This window comes from Triturus cristatus, chromosome 8, assembly GCF_964204655.1.
Source record: "Triturus cristatus chromosome 8, aTriCri1.1, whole genome shotgun sequence".
Classification (NCBI taxonomy): Eukaryota; Metazoa; Chordata; class Amphibia; order Caudata; family Salamandridae; genus Triturus; species Triturus cristatus.
In genome coordinates this window covers 743,281,006-743,303,275 of record NC_140591.1, presented here as the reverse complement: position 1 = coordinate 743,303,275, position 22,270 = coordinate 743,281,006, and the positions used below count along the sequence as shown (strand labels likewise).

Here is a 22,270-nt window from a genome sequence, read left to right as displayed (position 1 = left end):
TATGTGCAAATTAGCCAAACAAGTATTAAGGGAGGCTGTTAAAGGTTGTATACTTGAAGAGATTATACAGGCTAGCCAGAACTATAAAGTGGCACTTGTAAAAGGTAAGAGCAATTGGGATGAAATTAACTGGCAGAATCTGTTGCCAAACTGAATGATAACGGATCTTACTAGCATATAATATCCCATGGAAGTATTTACAGCGTGAGCACATATCACAATCATATTACACCAGAGAGGTTGCTCCCCCACTTCTCTATGCTCTATGCTCAAGAGAAGCTTGATGACTCACTACCTGGCTTAAGGCCCAGAACTTTGCTTAAAATATACTAAATGCAGATGCAGGGGAGGATAGTATAATATCCTTTTGTTTAGAGGATACTCCTACTGCCTTCAGCCACCTAAAATCAGCGAAAGCTCCCAGCCCTGATAAAATACCTGATAATATGTTCAAGTCAGAGCCCAAAATTTGGACTAGTTATGTCAATCTTCTATCTAATGCCATTTTGGCCAGGGGGGCAATACCTGAGTCCTGGTGGGGAGTGGAGATAATTCTGATTTATAAGAAGGGTGATGTCTGCCTTCTGTCCAATTATAGGCCTATGAGCCTTACAGATAATCTGCAGAAGGTCTTTGCAAGGCAAGTCCGTGACAAGCTGCTAAACTGGATAAATGAGGTACATATCCTGTTGCCACTCTAAGCTAGCTTCAGCATAAAAACTAGTACTTCAGAGCAGGTTTTTAAATTTGCCCTTCTTGTATTGGAAGTATGCACTGCTGAAAAAACTAAGATTACACATGGCCTTTGTAGATCTGTGAGCCGCATTTGACCTTGTTCCTCAGAGAACGTATGGAGAGTTTTGGTTGAAATAGGTGCCCCTGGCAACTTGATAAACCTTATTGTAAGACTACACATCAAAAAATCTGCTCAGGTCTGCTGAGATAGTAAGGGCTGCTGAGATAGTAAGGGTGAATTGACTGACCGCATCTCCATCCGACCTGGCGTATGCCAGGGGTGCGTTTTTGTATCCACCCTGTTTACATTGTATATTAAGGATGTGGTAAAGGAACTTGTGATCTGCAAGAACGATTCGCCTGTTTTAACCAGTAAGAAGTTCCCCATACTTCTTTTTTCTGACGATTCACTTCTTATTTCTAAGACCCCTATGGGGCTGCAGAACCTGATTGATACATTAGTAGGGTTTTGCAAAGCCAGAGACCTCGAGCTCAATGCATCAAAAAATAAATATATGGTCTTTGGGACTGGTGTAGCTAGGAATTGTGTAGCAGGGCTGGCAATGAACCTCTGGAAATGGTCCACTTTTTTGACTATCGGGGGTTAAACTATCTGATAAGTCAAGTGGGAACCTCAACTTAATAAGAGCAATCCTTCAATTGCACAAAAGAACTTGCTCCCGCTCAATATCCCCTGCCCTTCAAGTATACCTGGCTAAAGCACAGAGAGCAGTGCTTTTTGGAGCTGAGATCTGTGACTGTGCTGACACCCGGAAGTTGGCCAAAGCAAAGAACAACTTTGTAAGATCGCTTATTTCAGTTTAGGTCAGCACACCCTTCATCCCTCTTTTTCTTGGATTAGGTATCAACAGAATCTCTGACGTGGCACAAATGAAGCCTTTAGTGTATTTGATACACATTTGGTCCATGCTGGAGCTAATTGAGTCTAGGGATTCTCTTGGGGAACTGATGAACATGAGCATATATCAAGCTTGTTCAAGAAACTAGGTTTACAGAGACTGTGAGAAGACCAAGGAAATATATGCAAAGCTGAGGCCGATGGCCTAAAATCCTGCTACCGGGCATATGTCTGTGAACAACATGTTGTGAGGGGTACAAATGGGTATTTACCTCGTCAGCTTCTCGAGTTTAAGATCAATCCTTGCTCTGAACTATTCTTGGATACTATTACACCATCTTTAGCCAAGAGCTTGTACACGCACTTCCGTTTGTGCAATTTACCCTTGAAATCACTTACTAGCAAATGGACGAACAATCAGACCTCTAACTTGTACCCAGACTGTGGTTTGGTTTCTGAGACAAAGGACCATATTTTGTTCTTTTGCTCAGAATATTTTAACTAGTGCCTCAAGTGAATATGCCCAGTGTGTCTGAACCTGGTGGTGAGCCACTATGCAGTTGCTCAGAGAATCCTGAAAACTGATATCTCAGCCCTAACTGTGAATGCTATTAGCACCTTCTTGATGAATATATGGTACAAGCGTGCTAAGTTGTGATCATCAGTGGTTCAGCGAACAGTGGGTTTTATTGTAGACAAAACCATTCCAACACTGTCCAGGACCATGTTTCTGGAGTTAACCTGCTACTTTGCAATTTTGCACTTTCTGGCCTGCAAAATGACACCATTAAATCTACTGCACATATCTAATTTTGCACTTTAGTTTTGCAATAGTACCTCTCTTAGGGTTGCTGGTTAGCTGTTTTAAAGTTCATTTGTTTTATACTAGGATGTGAAATTCTAAAAGTGTTCTCAGTCACTAGGGCTGACTGGTATGTATGCCAATGTAGTGTCTGTTTAATTATATCATTGGAGAATATCCCATTGTAGTGTCAAATGTCCCAGGCAGGGCCATTGTCGTTTCCCCTATGTTAGCATGAGCACGTTGCAGATTGCCCTTTGCTTTGCACATGTTACTATACAAATGTATTTTGCTATGTGCCACACTGTATTTTCACACAGAATCTACTGTTGTTTTCATGTTCTGTTCTTTCCTGAGATTTAGTCAACATACCATAGATAGGGGCGAACTACAATGCCCCTTGTTATTTTGTTCTGGTCAGGCCTCAGCACCTAGACAAAAAACACAAAAGCAGCTGTTGTTTGGGAACAGTACTTCTGCCATATAGGTATGCATGAATAAGTAACAACACACTTAGACAGGCATCTTTTCAGGGACAAGTTTGTGACAGCACATGAGATGTAGAACCTTCATCTGAGCATGCTAAGGTATGGGGTCTGCGGCATACACTTAGACATCTTCTTATATATAATCACTGTGCTTCTGTAGAAGGGAATGGGGTTAGGCTACCCTGTCTTGTATAATGACAGCTCCTTTTATGATTTGTGGACTACTTACAATGTTGACCGTATTCGTGTTAAGTATTTTCTTACTTGTTGTGGCATGTCTACTGCATACTAGAGCACAATAGTTAAAATAAACATTTTAAACTTTTCTGATGTCTCTGTCAGATCTTATTGTGGACTAGTATGAGTGTGAGAGCGAAAGTGTGTGTCCTGCAACCGTGATTCCTTAAAGGGTCAGGAGTGTTGTGTTCTGGGGTGTCTAATCACTTGTTCCTCTGTGAGTGAGTATTAGAGCAAGTGAAACACTATAGATAGTCGGTCCCAGGCTCATGGGTACTCAGGTGGTAGGATGACTCAGTCTCTGCCTACTAAGATCCTATGATCCCAAGCATAGTTCTATGATTCCGCAGAATCCCATCAATGTTTGGTCTGGCACTTATTCACGGACCTCTGAGTAACGCTTGTGTTAGCCCACAATATCCTAATACCTTTTCCGGGAGACGTCTGTAGTGAGAGGGCTTTTCCTCTTCAGTTTGTAGGGATAACCTATTGCTGTAGGTTTTTCAAGCTTGAATTTCAAAAGGTTTTTTGACCCGTTTTTGGGCTACAGTTTGAGTCCCTTTATTAGGCTGAATGGCTCAACCGAATGCAATTCCGGCTCATTGCCACGCGGTGGTTACTCAACATTTGTTGAAGCATGGAGTCCCCAAAGCAGGGTCTCTGTTGTTTTTGTAGTTGAGGTGGATTCTGCATACGGCTTAGAAGTGTTTTACTCCTGGGTTACGTTTTCCAGCAGCTTATCACCCTTATGTGGTTGTTGATGTTCCTTTTAAGACGTGGAAGCACCAGATTTGGTTTAATGGTGTCCCACCCCATCCTATTGCTACTGTTCGTATGAGCCCCTTAAGTATTGACAGGGCTACTTTATCTGTGTTGTCCGGTTTTACACCATATCCTAATTATATCAACGCCAATTTGGCAGAGGTGCGTCTGTTGTATGCTCAGGTGATTCTCCTTTATAGACGCCTGATCCAATTTGTTGCCCGTGCTTTTCTCACAACCTGTGCAGGCTGCGCATGTGAGGGCATGTGATTAGTCTCATTATCATTAATTTGGTTATGGGTAAACGTCCTCAGGATTGTGAGGACATCCCTTTTTTGATTGCTCAGAAAATTGATCAGCTTGATGCGGTTTTCCCTCTTACTGGTCCTGTGCAGAAACATAGGATCCTTACTATGTGCTTGCCTAGTGATCTGATTCCCCGCTAGGCCGACTGCAACACCTAGGGGACGGTGTTTGCCTCAGTGTATACACTTTGTTATGTTGCCCCCTAAATGAACGTTCTCATTGGACCAGCCACCATGGAATGCAACAGAGCTCGGATGTAGAGAATGGAAACTCTGCGTGTTATACTTTGGGAGACTGTAGCTGATTAAAATGTTCCAAATTATTTGTGCAAGGGTTAAAATGAAGGGAGTTTGCACAGTAAACAATATCTTCATGCAACCCTGCCAAGTGCCACTCATCAGGTGCTAGAATAACGCATTTCAGTGTGGTGATCTGCATCATCGCACTGAAATGGAAAGTCACGCATAATGGGCATAGTGTCTGCCTCGGCTGTCTGGCGGTAGCACTTTTATGCTGGCTAAAACTAGCTGGCATGCCAACGCGCCGTGGCGTACGTGCTGAGTCCTGCCAGGCAAAGTCTTGCTAATGGAAGCGACCCTATTGTGCATAAGTGCATTTCTACTGCCTCCTGTCGTCCACAGAGGCTGGCAAATGCGAATCTTTCTACCCCGGGGACTAATGCTGCAGCAGGCTGTGGCATTTCTCCTTGTTCAGTGTTTTAACTGGCAGCTCCATATGCGTGAGGATTTCAGAACCAAAACTTGCACCCGGAGAAGCAACAAGTCAAACATTGATGTGGTCTATTAGATATCAACCCTGAGTCGATGGCTGTACTCTGGTGAGTTACCGGCAACAGCAGTGAGCGACTGCCCATACCAGTACACGGCCTCAAGAGGGCTGCACTGAGAGGAGGCTCAGGAGAGCCTGGTAAATAATGGCGGGAGTGGAGAGAGCCGGTCGAAGCTGCACCCGCAATCAAAGGTGAGGAAGGGCCAGGCACAGAAGCGAGACTTCTGGCATGGCCGCACTGCATTGGGAGCCGTGTCCTCCAACACACTCAGAGGATGCGCCCTGAAATGGCTGGGGGGCGGCACTGTTCCCTCACTGCCCTAGGCCCCGAACTAACTGAAGCTGCTAGCTGGTGCCGCCCAGGGACCACAACGGCCTGAAACACTTCTGGGGTGTGCCCACTCTCCTGGGGTGCATAACCCTAACATTAACATCGCCAGAGCCAGGTTGGCTCCCTAACTGCTTGCAATGTTTCTGGGCCTGCAACCAAAGAGACACAATGGGGCAGCACACAGGCTTGAAGGGCTGAGGGAGAATCACGAAGTGCTGGGTGGTAATGCACCAACAAATAGGCATAACCACCTGATGAGCACGCTGGGGCTGCATGGAACCTGGGAGCACTAAAGCTGAAGTGCCCGGAGGGGCTCACTGCCTGGGGCCCACAGCACGGATTGGATAGGGGCCAGGATTGACTCTCCCCCATGCAAGGCATGTATATTTACTGCAGTTTTCGTGACAGCCCCGTTCCCCATTTGTGTGTGTTACTTATTGTCTGTCTGTTCCTATGCTATTATTGTTAGTTTTAAAACCTTCACTTCCTCGAGGTTCTGTTGGTATATTCTGTTCTCTCTTCAGGGCTGTCACTGGGAAAGGGGTGTGGGCGTAAGCCGCATAAACACAAACCACAGCGCCACCAGTTGCTGTTTGCTTTTTTTCTGAAATGTGCACGTCTTGTATTGCCATGCCTCACATTAATGTTTTATTTGGAACCAATAATTCCCAAAAAGATTATGATACACTTTTGTTGACTGTATTTATTTTATTTGCTAACTTTTTATAGCGCTGTGCTGCAAGCTATAATGCATCTGGGCACTCTTCAGTCCATTTAAGAAATCCTGGAAATTTGAAAAACTATTGGTCTGCAGAGCATTACAGAGCTCCACTAACTATAGCCGCTATGATACAAGCTTTTATTGTCTGTATTTTCAGACCACTATCAAATTTTTCATTTTCTATCCTTCTGAGACCACTAGAGGAGTGGGTGGGGGCAGGGAGGTGTGCTGCTTCTGTGTAATTACGGTCTTAGGCAGAAACAGTTACAGATGGAATTTCCAAGCAGCACTGGTGCTTTGCAGCGGTTTAAGAACGTTGGGGCCGATTAGGATGCCGGAAGGACCACCACCGCAGGGCCGGCGGTGGCGGTTCTTCCGTCATCTGACAGCAGTTTTCCCCCCGCCAGATTATGATGGCAGGGGGAAACCTCAGGGCAGCATGGTGGACGCAAAGACCGTCCGCCACGTTTCCGCAAGGCAGTCCGTGTCCGCCCGCTTTGCAGAACCAAAAGATAGGGCAGCATTGCGGCGGTGCCTTGCAGGCACTGCCCTAGGGATTACAAAATCCCTTTCCTCCTGTCTCTTTGCAGCGGACATCCCACCGCAAAAAGCAAGGCAGAAAGGGATTCAGGGGCCTGTAGTGGGCCGGCCTTGTTGAGGGGGAAGGTGTTGCTGCACTGGGGGCGGTACCCCTGGTACCCCCCTGCATGGGTACCCCCCTGCATTTCCCGGCACTGCGTGGCAGGCACCGCATGGTGCCTGCTACATAGTGCAGGGAAATGCAGTGCATGCCATTTAAACATTGCGTACGATGCTGCAGCCAGCAGCACCGTCGGCAATGTTAAAGGCCCTGGATGCGCCCGCCAGTGTGGCGGGTGCATCCTAGTTGCAGTGGTGAGACCGCCGCATGTCTGGCGGGCGGTCCCAAACACCGCAACGATGGTGTTGCTCAGGTCCACTCACCATCGTAATGAGCCCCTTAGAGTTTCTGGTTGCTCAAAAAGGTGTAATTTCTGATATTTATATGTCTCCCTCATCTTCATTGCATGATTTTTCCTAGCGAGTAAGTGTCCCTCTTAGTCGTTGAATGTCACTCATAATTACACAGAATTTATGAAAATGTCACACATGGTAATCGGAAACCCTGGCAGTTATGTTTATGATGCAATTAAAAATATTTTAGTTCTGACTTTATGATTGCTGCTTAAAGAGACAAGCAAATGGAGTTTAGCCTGTGCGCATGCTATTTTATCATGTGCAGTTTTTATTAGTGGCCCTGATAGAAACACATGCCATCCCAATGAAAGCAGCAGGAAGCAGGCACGATGAAACAGTGTCTTCATTTTAGTGTACTATTTGAAACAAATATAAAGAACTTTCAAGTCTCTGCTGTGAAGAAATAAAAAGGTTTAAAGGGAAGATGAATAAATCATTTGTGTTACATGAAGCAAGTTCGAAATGCCAAGCCAAAAGGAAACATTATTCGAAGAAGAAAACGAAAAGCAATTGCAATTGTAAATACCAAATGCCAGGTGTACACAGTTATATATGGGGCAGTTAATGCAGGCAACCTTCAATGGGAAACTTTAGTTACAAGATCTCCACTTATGCACTAAATACTAAGTGGGTGATTTAGAGTTTGGGAAACTAAATACTCACAATTTTTTTTCCTGATATTCCGACTTTTATGTTTTTAATCTACTGATAGATATTGCAATGCTTAGTTTAGCCAAACCTTGCATGTTTATATGGTTAGTACCTTCCATTGTGTTCATCTCGATTTCCAGGAGTTGTAATCCCACACATGCGCTGAGCAACCTTTCCATTCCATCAACACTGGTGTGCAGACGATCAGCAATGGTGGCAGAGGACAGGGGGATGCCTGACTGCTGTAACAGGTCAAAGACGCCCAGTTCACACGCAGTAAACATTGCCTAGAGGATAGTGGTATTAAAATACAATACTTAAGTAACAGAAAAGTTTGAAAATCAATTTAATGTACGTATTATTCGGAGAAGATGTCACCTGCTGAAAATGTTTCTACTGTATAATGATACAGCCAATGTAACCCCTATTGGAATTCACCTTCTGTATATAGAATGGCCCCTCCCCTGCCACGGCCCAGTCTAGCGTGGGCTGCTGCTTCCTATGGCCCACATGCCTGCCTGTCTCTAGTCTGTCTCCCTTTACTCCCCTATAATCCTCTGTTGCAAGGCCTTGCCCCCTTCATCTCTCTTCCTTCTTTCCTCTCTCCATTTTTAGCTGGTGTCCTGCTGATGCCCATATCAGTCATGTCTGTCATCTTCCCTCTCCTGCTTCTCTTCCATGTTTCTTTTAATACCTGTTCTTTAGGTCTAGCTACAGACAGCTTTAATTGGGTAGCCAGACCTCATGTCATCACCACACACTGCTTTAAACATACAGAAATGGCTTTGGGTAATCTCTTTCCAATGATTATCTTGTTGGGTGAAGTCCCTTCAGCCATATCAGTTCGTTGGGTGCTCCATCACATTGTGGACTCTCAGCATTTCAAGGATGTATGCGTTTTTGCCTCATGATATGTATTGGTGAAAAGTAGTCATTCTCCATTACTGCAGCTGTTTTGCACATGGCCACTTTACTCATAAAATATCACAGGCTTCAGTTGAATAAGTCATATATATTTGGGAGGACAAGGAGAATATTAGACCAGTACACAATCTCCTCTAATCAAGAACTGTGAAAATAGGGGCCATACAGTTATGCACTGACCAAAGCAGACTCTCAATGGGGTCTGTTCCAAATCACTGGGAGCATGCGCTCATAAGAGCGAGTGCCCTCTCCCACCTGAAGGTGGCATTGGGCTTGCTCCTTGTCGGACTGGCACTGTAATGCCTAATGGGCCTCATAACAGAGCTCTTTATTGGATATCTTTTAATCGCCAATGGGTGACTTGGGTGGGTGTGTTTCCAGTCAGTTGGTGAGAAGATTGGAAAAAGGATGTGAGTTAAGATTTACAGTGGGGACACCAAGATTGAGAAACATTCTTCACATTCACACGTACCAGTAATATCCAAGATCTCATGATACACACCAGACCTCGAGGGAATGGAGTCTCAAAGAGCATCACCACTTCCTGGGGTCTACCCCCGTGATGGGACATTATCCCTGTGGGTGGTGCAATGTAGGCCACTGGACATACACAACTAAAGAGATTGACGTGGGCTTAAGAGAATGATGGAAATTATTAAAACCCGCAAACTGTCAGACAGGGCACTGTATCTATCTTATCTCCTGCCGTTACAGCCTCAGGTATGTAGGCATGACCACCAGGTCAATCAAAATGAGAATCGACGAACACCGCAGTAATATCAGGTGCTGCCGCCTCACTTCAAAACTGAGCACACACTCCAACACAGTCAATCACTTTGCAGATGGCACAAGTGGGACCATACTGGAGACTATACAAGGGGATAACATACCCACTAGACCCTTCAAGAAAGAAAAAAAGTGGGTCTTTAAGCTGAAAACGTATATCAATGGACATAATGAAAAGATCCCATGGATTGAGATCTGGATTTACCAAAAACCATTCTCACTTCCCATGATCCCTTTCAGGGTTTGAGGGTCTTTATACTTTAACCTTGTGACTCTGTTATACTCACACTGCTGTGGGGACATCCGCTAATGAATCCCTGCAGAGACAAGGGCACGTTGTTCAAATTGACCATTCTCCTTCTTTGACGAGAGGAAATATCTTGCACACCATCCCACAGAACTATGTCCTCTTGGGGTACCAGATCAGTGGTTATACCTAACCCACCAAGATTGTAAGACCGCAGGGTCCTTATGATGGAATTATGCCCACCTACCCATGCAAGGACCAGAAGGGGTCATTCTGATACTCCATTTTTGATTTTCTATATTTAGACACAGATCAATTACATGCTCATTAATCCACGTCCCCTGATACAGAGTGATTTAAGTGCATTCCCAGATACCTCCACTATGAGCACATGGTATAAACGTTCTGCACCGCCCCATTTGAGGCATACATTAGCTGTTTTGCTTTTACATTTTTATAACGTTTACTCTGTGTACACTGTTACCATCAGTGTGCCACTTGTGTGTGATCCATCTGCCTCCTGCTTCAACAGCGACATGCACGCTCACATTCGTGGCTCGGCTACACTTTGATGGTTACCAAGCAACAATTCTCATTTTTTAACAGCATTGAGTACATCATGATACGGGCAAGTCTTGGCTGCGCACTGCGGATTGCCAAATCCCAATCATCATTATGATTATATCCTCGCAGTACTCCATGAGGTTGCTGTACCCTGGGTTCAGTTCCAGGCCACCGCCCGGTAATTAGGTTTCTTTCCCTTCCCCGGCGGCCATTATAACCGACTCAGATTGGCCTCTCTTTCATCTGCGGATGTGAGGCTGGCGGTAGATTAATGCACTGGTGATCCACGGAGTGCAAGAAATTATAACTAGGAGCCCGGCCCTCGGGAGATTTGATATTGAGTACTTACTTATAATTCTTTACGTGTGTATCAAGTACTTCTTGATTAGTATAGATCTTTACAGCGATTACTAAGAGATGTATCTATATCTTTGATGCCTGAATAATGTGAGTATGTCCTCATTATCCTCGGGGACCTTACCGACAATGTGGAGGGTGAGACAGCCAATATGTTTACACCAATATGAGCATTTACCAATAATATGTTCACATAGGTTCCTCACAACGCGTGCATGTTTGTTTTTGTTTGCAGTGATTTCCGAAGTTCACACATGGGTTGTTTACTGGTGGATTAAGCACTGGTCAGCACAAAGTCGGACACACACTCGACCCTATTGTCATCTCTAGTGGCAAAATCAAATTCACCCATGTCACAGAATTCTCATGGACTGACCAAACCATTGATCACTTCACCATCTCCAACGCCCAGCATACCATCATCAAGCACCACAGCGCCACCCACTGCAGCTGAGACAAGGTAACTGACACCCAATGGACACAGGCCCTCAGTACCACACAACCTGAAACTTCAGCAGACCTTGAACAGGCCATTCAGAACTTCTACACCTGGATCACCAAGTGCGCCTATGGAGTTGCCTGCTGAAACCAGCAAAAGCCAACAGAACCACTAAACAAACCAGTTGGTACATCTCAGAGCCACCAAGCACAACTGCTACTGACTCGAGAAGCGATGGCACACGACCAAGGACCCCTCTAACAAAGCCGTCCACAAAGCAGCTCTCAGCAACTGCCACCGGCGCATCAAGGAAGTCAAGAGATCAGCCATTACTGCTTGCATCGACACCGCCGCCAATCACACACAGGAACTCTTCAAAATAGTCAAGGAATTCTCCAACCCGACAGCCACAGAGAACACCATCCACCCATCACAAAAACTCTGTGACCACTCTAGGACCACGTCCACAGCAAGATTGCCAAAATCTACAACACCTTTGAGCCACAACCCACCACCCTCAGCCTCAACAACCTCAACCAACCAGCGACCAACAGCCAATACCTCCATCTCCACAGCAACATTCCAGAATAGTTGGAAACACACAGACCCCACCTATAGAAACCCTCTGCAGACCCCAGCAACCTCAAAAACTACCAACCGTTCTCCCTGCTCCTCTACCCGGTCAAAGTACTTGAGAAAGCCTACCCGGTCAAAGTACTTGAGAAAGCCATCAATCAACAGCTCACTGAATACCTGGAAGAAAACCACCTACTCAATGCCTCACAATCAAGATTCCGAGCCAACCACAGCAATGAGACCACGCTGATTGCCACTGCTGAAGACATCAGAACTTTACTCAGCTGTGGAGAAATTGCAACCCTGATTCTCCTCAACCTCTCTGCTGCATTCAACACCCTCTCCCACCACACCCTCATCAACAGACTCTACAACATTGGAATACAGCAAAGTGCCCCCAAAAGGATAGCATCTGTTCTCATAGGATGCACACAGAGTATTTGGCTGTCCCCCTTCAGCTCCTTACCTGTGGTGTGTGCAGCGTATTCCTAATTGGTTCTTTAAATGTGATGTTGAACCTTTGTCTTCTATTGATTTGGTAAATGATTTTCACTAAAAATTGAATGTTTTGGATATATTAATTACATTTGAACAAATAAATTGTTACATTCCAGACAGAACCACTTCTCTATAGATCATTATTATTAATTCATCAATTGATAAGCAATTAGGGTAATTGTTTATTTTTTGTGTGAGTTTAGGTTTTATAGGGGTAACGTTTGGGGAGTAAATTAATTTTTATCTGTTTTGATTTGTTTTTTATTTAATAATATTTCTTTAATTGATAGTTAATTAGGTTAATTATGGAGGTACATTTTTTAAAGATTTTTGATCTGTGTCGTGAATTGTGCGGTGTTATGGGGTAGGAAATAAAAAAGATTAACTTTATGTAATAATGAATGCTTTTGTTTATAAATGAGTTCATATTAAAAATAGTTATTTGTTTATGAATTATTTTTAAATGTATTTAATATAATATTTCTAGGTATTTGTCATATGCATTTAAATTATAATAGGTTTCTATTTTTCAGATTTTTAAAATATTTTTATATATTTTTGATTTTATTTTATCTTTTAATATTTTGTGTTGGTGATATTTTGTTTGTTTTTAATTTTGAACTGACAGGAGTAGGAATATTCGTTTTTTTCCCCTCCACTATCCAACACTTTCCCTATTGTTGCACTAACTGGAGTGAGAATAGTATTTTTTACCCCTCCGCTATCCAACACTTTTCCTAGTGTTGCACTAACTGGAATGGGAATAGTATTTTCTACCCCTCCGCTATCCAACACTTTCCCTTCTGTTGCACCCACTAGAGTGGAAATAGTAATTTTTACCCCTCCGCTATCCAACACTTTACCTACTGTTGCACTCACTGGAATGGGTAAAGTAGTTTTTAACCCTTCTGCTACCCAACACTTTTCCCACTGTTGCACTCACAGGAATGGGAAAAGTAATTTCTACCCCTCCGCTATCCAACACTTTACCTACTGTTGCACTCACTGAAGTGGCAAATTTAAATTTAAAGACTTTTAAATAGTTTAATGGTTTAATTTATAATATAATGTTTTTTTAATCAGATTTTAAGTTATTGGTGTATATATGTATATATATGTATATATATATATATATATATATATTTGTAAATTGTCATATATACAATTATAAAATAAATTCAAATGAATAGTTTATTGATTGTTTTAAAGTAAATATATATATATCACATTTTATATACATACGTTTAGATTTGTTAAATTAAATGTATTTGTTAAAATGTATATTAAATCTAATTTATTTTTGAAAAGTAAATTTTATTATTTAATATATTTAATATAATTTGTATACATATATTAAAATCAATATTTTGTACAACTATATTTTTTACATACATTTTTTAAAAATTATTTTTGTACTTACCATTATAATATAGGATGTCGATATTTTTTACATCGATATTTATAACTCGATATTTGTGTATGGGGAAATTTTGTCAGTCGATATTCTGCCAGTGAACCTGTCGTAATGTGATGCACACATGCAATGACGTGAGTGTTTATGACTTAGTTTGGTTTAGGGTGAACTTTCACACCATTCATCATAGCGAGGAAACCCAGACACACACGTAGGTTGCCTCCCTTCAAAAGCTTAGGTATGCAACGTCAAAGGTTGTGAAGAAATGACACTTGATCGATTTTCGACATATTTGAGGCATGAAACATGTCGACCATTGACTAAGATCTAGGTACACTCACTTGATCTTGCACCATGAAGTACACACTTAAAAGGTTTTTTCTAATAATTTCTTATTCTGTTTTTAACTTAACATAGATTTGGAACCATATTAAATAGATAGCCCCACCAGCCCTCTAGTTGATTATAGTTCACATCCTTTTTCCAATCTTCTCACCCACAGACTGAAAAGACACTCACAAAAGCCAGTCAACCATTGGCAATTAAAAGTTCTTCAATAAAGAGCCCTATCGCGGGGCCAGTTGGGCATTGCAGCACCAGCCTAATGAGGAGCAAGCCCAATGATGAAGCATGCCACCTTCAGGTGGGTGATGAAACTTGCCCTTATGAGCGCATACTCCCAGTGACTTCATACAGATCCCATTGAGAGTCTGCTTTAGTCAGTAAGGAACAGTATACCCCCTATTTTCACTCTTCAGTAGCATAGGCACCGCTATAAAATTACACCAACTGTAGCTTCAGTTGCTAAGATGTGATATACAGTGCATAAAGCAGAAATGTGAAAGCAGTTGCTTGTGCACACACAAAACTCTCTCATCACATAAGCACTTGCATGCACTGCTGAAGTATGCCATCCCAATCCTGGGCTATTTATCCACTTGTTATGGGAGACCCATACACAATTGTGGCCATAGTGTCTGCTTCAGCCTACGAACTACTCAGCTTATATATATTTGTAGTCACATAGGAAAGAATGCAAAAAAATGATCTCAACAGAAAATGAACATAAAACACAAAGTTCATTGAGAAATAAAGTTGCAGCAGGAATATTTCAGACAGCTTTATCATTAACAATAGTTGATTGATTTTTCTTCCTTTCCCATATTGTCTGGTTACAATTTAAACAAATCATTACTCACTGACCTTGACAACACAATGGAGAGTTCGTAGTATTTATAACTAATCTTATGAGAACAGGTGTGCATCACCAGCTTACTTACCGGTTCCCAGTAGTACAGTCTGTTGGGCCAATAATTTAATAGGATGGGGAGAGGTCGGACAAAAGTACCATATTTTTTTCATGTGACCTGTATTGCTAACAGATTTTGATTTTTGGTAGGATTGATGTGACCAAGACAATGGATCATGAGTTATATTTCATGTGTCCGTCGACTACTCTTCTAAAATGTAAGTATTATATACGTGTAGTGCATAATAGGTGGGGTCCGGGGTCATATATATATATATATACATATTACCTACTGGCGGTTGCCTGTAGGAAGTTTTAGTTAAGACCTATTTTCCATAGGAAATCCGCAACATTCTATTCCCAATAACGTTGGCGCCGGTTGACGAATCTTCGCAAAATTTTCAAAACTTTTGGCCAGCTCCGGTCCGCTCCTATAATGAAAGTCTCGGGGTGATTCGTCAAGCAGTGGCTAAGAAAAAAGGGGGTCCCAAAACGTGTTTTCACCATGCAATTTTCCATAGGAACCTTTAGTCACAGCTACAGCCTGAACTGCTGAAGGGTATTACACCAAATTTGGCAAAAAGGTAGCCCTTGTTTCAGAGTCGTGCCTTTTAGTTAATTGGTGTAAATCCATTCAGTAGTTTTTAAAATATTAATGGAAAAATAAATATATATATATCTCGGTGGAGCCTAACCACACATCTCATCGTGAGATATGATTGGCTGTCAGCACTTCATCCAAGAAGTGTTGGCAGCCATCTTGGGGCCAATATACATGATAGCACCTCATTAAAAAGCATTGCAGTTAATAGAAGGTTTTAAGACATTAGTTACATTATAAATCATTTGTTGATGGTACCATACTCATTTTAGGAATTGTGGTGTGTTCTAAGGTGATTTTACCATTTGAAAAAGCCTTCTGCTGGGATATCATGAATCATGTTTGAGAGAAAACTAGTTTCTCATGCTTTTCCCACAGAGATTTTGGAAGGTGATCTATAAGCTAAACTGAGAGCATATTTTCTGTAAATTCACATTATCTTTCTCAGTCATGTGATAATGAAGTCTGACATTCTCATTAAAACATGTACATCCAACAAGGGCAGAGACTGTCAGTTGATTCTACTGCAGCTTCCCAGAGAGTTCTAAAGAACAACCAGAGCACTAACAGTCCTACTTATGACAAACGTATTGCACACCTGAAGCCATCTTGATTGGAATAAAGTGATAACTCTTAAAATATTTAATTTAAAAAGGAACAAAATGAGGGGGTTCATTTTTCCATAGAAAGTATGATTAGTGCTGCAGAAAGAAAAATTAGGGCGCATTTTGAGTGACTTCTCAAATCCTCTTCTATTTCATTAAAAAATTCTGACATGCAGACTGAAACATGCACTTTCAATACCTGCAGCAGACTTCCCTGGTGAGCAGTAGCTTTACTACAGTGATCTAATGAGCATCTAGAGTGCTAACATTCTGAATTTATGGCAAATGTGTGACACATCTGAATGCCTTCTTGATGGAATCAAAGTAAAACACTGAAAGTATTTCCTACTGAGGAGACTGTAGTAAATGAGGAAATTAGGAAACTTCATAACAAATAAGTCTCCCAAGAAGGCCACCAGAGACAAAAGAGCCCACATATAGCACAAATATCACCCAGATGTAGCCCAAGTATAGCCCAATGACAGAATGTCCCAGAGTGTTCTAAAGAACAACTAGAGCGCTAACGGTCTTAATTATGACAAAAGTATGGCACATCTGAAGCCATCTTGATTGGAATAAAGTGGTAACACTTATAACATTTAATTTGCAAAGGAACAAAATGAGGGGGTTAATTTTGCCATAGAAATTATGATTAGTGCTGCAGAAAGAAACATTAGGGCACATTTTGACTTCTCAAATCCTCTTCTACTTCATTAAAAAATTCTGACATGCAGACTGAAACATGCACTTTTAATACCAGCAGCAGACTTCTCGGGTGAGCAGTAGCTTTACTACAGTGATCTAATGAGCAACTAGAGTGCTAACTTTCAGAATTTATGGCAAATGTGTGACATATCTGAATACCTTCTTGATGGAATCAAAGTAACTGAAAGCATTTCCTACTGAGGAGACTGCAGTAAATGAGAAAATTAGGAAACTTCATAACAAATAAATCTCCCAAGATGGCCACCAGAGACAAAAGAGCCAAAATGTAGCACAAATATCACCCAGATGGAGCCCAAGTATAGCCCAATGACAGAATGTCCCAGAGTGTTCTAAAGAACAACTAGAGCGGTAACGGTCTTAATTATGACAAAAGTATGGCACACCTGAAGCCATCTTGATTGGAATAAAGTGGTAACACTTAAAACATTTAATTTGCAAAGGAACAAAATTAGTGGTTCATTTTGCCATAAAAATTATGATTAGTGCTGCAGAAAGAAAAATTAGGGCACATTTTGACTTCTCAAATCCTCTTCTATTTCATTAAAAAATTCTGACATGCAGAATGAAACATGCACTTTGAATACCAGAGGCAGACTTCAGTGGTGAGCAGTAGCTTTACTACAGTGATCTAATGAGCAACTAGAGTGCTAACATTCTGAATTTATGGCAAATGTGTGACACATCTGAATGCCTTCTTGATGGATTCAAAGTAAAAAACTGAAAGTATTTCCTACTGAGGAGAAGTTGTAAATGAGGAAATTAGGAAACTTCATAACAAATAAGTCTCCCAAGATGGCCACCAGAGACAAAAGAGCCCAAATGTAGCACAAATATCACACAGATGTAGCCCAAGTATAGCCCAATGACAGAATGTCCCAGAGTGTTCTTAAGAACAACTAGAGTGCTTACTGTCTTACTTATGACAAAAGTATGGCACACCTGAAGCCATCTTGATTGAAATAAACTGGTAACACTTAAAACATTTAATTTAAAAAGGAACACAATGAGGGGGTTCATTTTGCCATAGAAATTATGATTAGTGCTGAAGAAAGAAAAATTAGGGCACATGTTGAGAGACTTCTCAAATCCTCTTCTATTTCATTAAACAATTCTGACATGCAGACTGAAACATGCACTTTTATTACCAGCAGCAGACTTCAGTGGTGAGCAGTAGCTTTACTACAGTGAACTAATGAGCAACTAGTGTGCTAACATTCAGAATTTATGGCAATTGTGTGACATATCTGACTACCTTGTTGATGGAATCAAAGTAAAAAACTGAAAGCATTTCCTACTGAGGAGACTGCAGTAAATGAGGAAATTAGGAAACTTCAAAACAAATAAATCTCCCAAAATGGCCACCAGAGACTAAAGAGCCCAAATGCAGCACAAATATCACCCAGATGTAGCCCACATGTAGCCCAATGACAGTGTGCAAAACACTTTTTATTTTTTTTGTTTTTGCAGTTTTATATAGTGCAGACTTGTCAGGTATTGGAGTGCTTTATATGAGCATTGGTTAAATCACACAAGAACAAATTCATTTTGGTTGTAGACATGGGGAGATTAAGTGATTTGACCAGAATCACAGAATGTCGAGCTGAAACAGAAACTCCAACCTGGTTCCCCAGTGGCAAAGTCTGCAGCTCTGGAAGTAACAACACATCCTCTCCCCTAAGTGCAACATTTAATCAAGTGGTCAACTGGTTAAAAATTTATCAAAAAAGATTCCTTTCTGTGTATTACTCTTTTAGTTGGTGACCACGAGGCCTACACATTTAGATCAATAACCTTTGATTTTTGACTGTGACACTGGACAAATATTATAACTCCAGACTAGAATATACTTTTTGTTACTCTCAAAATTTATTTTTCATAGGAAAACACTTATGTTCAATAAAATCATATTTTAAAATTGCATTCAATATATACTCTGATTGGGTGCTCTGGTACAGTCTTATATATGCTATCTAACAATTCCGTATTACGGTATCTATCTCAGAGTCACACACAGTTCAAATCATGTACTTTCAAAATTGCAAATTAAATACTACACAAATACATTTCATATGCTTTAAAAAGTCCCACTGTCGACGCGTTTTGGTGCATAGGTTACAATAGTAGCACCTTCCTCAGGACGGACGAGAATTTAAAACCAAAGTTTTGTTCTTCTTTCTAAAAAAGAGAATGCAAATAAGACCCTCTCATATATGTAATTTCTAAAGGAAATACTCTAGGTATTACAGTTTTGATTAAGTGCAACATTTAATCAAGTGGTCAACTGGTTAAATAAACATAAAGATAACAAATTATTGTTTTGTCGCTATTTGAAAACTCAGAAAATATGTCCTCATTTATTTTTTTAGAGCACTAACCATAATTTGGATGCAAATAAGACCCTCTCATATATGTAATTTCTAAAGGAAATGCTCTAGGTATTACAGTTTTGATTACATCAAGATGACGTCAGGAGTTCCACACTTTTGTAAGAATTATAGAATGTTAGCAGTCTAGTTGTTCATTAGGATACTGTTGAGAGGCAGAGGCCAGGGGCACGGACTCTGAAAATTGAAGGCAGGTAGGAGGGTGCAGGGGCAACAATTTGACCACACTGGGCAGGCAGAAAGGGCATTGGCAGCACAACAGACTATGGAGGGCAAAAAGGAAAGGGGGGCAGGAGCAACAAACCAACAATACAGGACTGGCAAGAGAGGCTGTGGCAATATAATAGACCATTGTGGGCAGAAGGATTAGGCAGTGGTAGTACAACCATACATGCCAACAGACCCGATTCAGCCAGGAAACGTCCAATGTTTTTAAGGCCAAATGGGTTTTTTTTTTGATCTGTCTCCTGTCTACAATCTCCTCTTTTTCAATGTAAGTCAAAGGGGAAAATCAATACCCTAGGTTTTTTTTCAAAATCTCCCTCTTACCAAGTTCAAAATGTTAGCTAGTATGGTACATTGGATCATGGAAGGCAGGATGAATTGGGGTAGGGACATGGACTCGGATAACAGAGGACAGGAAGGTCATGGAGAGGTGCACCAAACTGATCCTACAGGGCAGGCATCAGGGTTTGCAGCAGCACAATACACCACACAAGGCATGCGGGACGGGAGTGCAGCACAACAATCCATAGAAAGCAATAGGGAGGGGACAGGACCATGCACTTGGACAACAGAGAACAGAGGGGAAAGAGGCAATGGTAGCTAGCTGACCATAATGGACAGACAGGAGAGAAAGCGGCAGCATAACAGACCATAAAGGGCAGGAGGGATGGATCAGGGGCATTACAATGGAACAGACAAGCCAGGAGGGAGGGAATAGGGGTCTGCACATGGAAACAGAGGGCTGGGGGCAAGGGGGCCGGGCATGAGCAGCAAGATGACCATGGAGGTCAGGCAGGATGGGCACTAGAAGCAAGACACACCATGGAGAGCAACAGTGAGACTATGATGGTATACACACAGTCCATGGAGGGAAGGTGGGAGGGGGTCAGGGGCAGCTAGCTGACCACACAGGGAAGGTGGGAGGGGCCGTGGCAGCACAGAGGACCATGCATGGCAAGCAGGAGGGTTAGTGGCAGCACAATGGCTATGATGGGCAAGAAGGAGGATGCAGGGGCATGCACAAAGGACCGTGGAAGATAGAAGGGAGGGTCAGGACCTGGGCACAGACAAGAGAGTTCAGGGGAAAGGGCCTCACAACAGACCACGCGGGGCAGGCAGGAGGAGCAGTTGCAGCACAACAGACCAGGGAGGGCAGAAGCGTGTGGCAGTAAAATGGACCATGGAGGACAGGAGGAAGGAGATTGGGGCATGGAATGTGGACAGGCAGGGTGGAGGTGGCAGGGACAGGTTACAGTCATCGGACAATGCTAGGCAGGTGGGAGGGGAGTGGCAGCTCAACAGAACACTCAGAGTAGATATGAGTGGCAGGTCCATGGAACATGGTGGGCAAAAAGGATGGAGCAGGGGCATGCACAAAGACATCGGAGTGCAGGGGGAAGGAGAATAGGGGCAGCAAGCTAAGCACAGAGGCTAAGCAGAAGGTCAATGATGGGGCATATAATTGGGCATTGGAGGGCATTGGAGGGCAGGAGGAGTGGACTTGTACATCATGCTAAATGGAGGGCAGTGGCAGCACATCAGACCATGCATGGCAGGAGGGAGGAGGCTAGTCCATGGATTCAGACAACAGAGGATAGGGAGGAGGTGGATGGGGCAGCAAGCTAACTGCTCAGAGAAGGCGGGAAGGCCAGCGGCAGAACAACGGCCACACAGGGCTGTAATAAGGGAGCAGGGACATGGACTTGGACAATGGATGGCTAGTAGGAGCAGCAAGCTTGGGTGGGGGCAGCACGATGCCAGGCACTGCTTCCAAGCCCCCACCATCCATTGTGATACGCATCTTACTTAATGTTAAAAATAACCTAGAAATTTGCTGAAAAAAACAAAGATTACAGGGACGGTATAGTTAGACTCAGATTTCACTCATACACAACCAGTGAAATTCAGCAGTTATAGTTACCTGAGCTAACTATAACTTACGCCCCCGCAATGTACTGCTAATGACCTCAGACATTACATAATTCATGACATGGTCAGTTACATCACTCATGGCATCACTCATGACATCTCAAATGAGCTGTGAATGGAATGGAACTATACTCGCTAGAACTTTATTTAGGGACAGTGTGTATATATTAACACCCCTTTTTTTCCTTTTCTTTCGTATAAGAACCATTATAATACGCAACGTGCCCAGATTAATATGGCCGATAGCCTTTCACTTTAAAGTAATGTGTAGTCCATTGTTTATGTTGATGTTTGCAATTCTAAGTATGTTTATTATGAATAAGTCATGTTGACGAACATACAGGTATGGCGGTCACTGGGATATGCTGAAATGACATTGTGTGCATATTAACACTTGAGTTCTTTTCTTTATTGTATCAATTCCTGAATTTTCACATTGTGACCAGGCCAATATGGCCGCCAGCTTTTTGGATTAAAGTAATGCACTGCTGATGATGTCACATATTACATCATTCATGACATGGTCAGTGACATCACTGATGACATCTCAAATGACATCACTGATGACATCATCCACGTGACAATCTGATGCACCTCATCATACACTAGTATAACCTTTCATTACTCACTGTAAAATACAGAGTACCATATTTGAAACCATTGACACACCAATACCAGTTACTTCATACCCACTCACTGATTTCTAAGTCTACACACACAACTGCCCATTCAACAACAGAATCACTTTTACATGCAGTCACTAATTAATAGAACACTATCAAATGCACTTATACACATATATAGACATTGACACATCAGCAGTCATCTTAGTCGGTTATGCAGTCATCCTACTCACTCATTAAAAAATTAATCACACTTACATTTACTCACTTACACAATTATACACACAAAACCTCATTTATTCAAACACATAGTTTAATATGTTAAAAAATCACCATTACAATTATACACTCATTCATATAGTTACTCTCACAATCACTGAGTCTTATATATGCTTATTTATATACACCAACTCTCAGACACAATGCATTTTATTTTTTTACTTTGT

At 42.0% G+C, this 22,270-nt stretch overlaps 1 protein-coding gene across 1 annotated transcript in view; it reads right to left on the bottom strand.

Annotated features, from left to right (window-relative positions):
* ASMT (acetylserotonin O-methyltransferase) overlaps positions 1-22,270 on the bottom strand; it is a 255,792-nt gene that overhangs the window by 199,557 nt on the left and 33,965 nt on the right. The window contains exon 2 of the mRNA XM_085622161.1: positions 7,790-7,964. Within this exon, the coding sequence (XP_085478287.1) occupies positions 7,790-7,964 (175 nt within the window). The remainder of the gene's footprint in view (positions 1-7,789; positions 7,965-22,270) is intronic.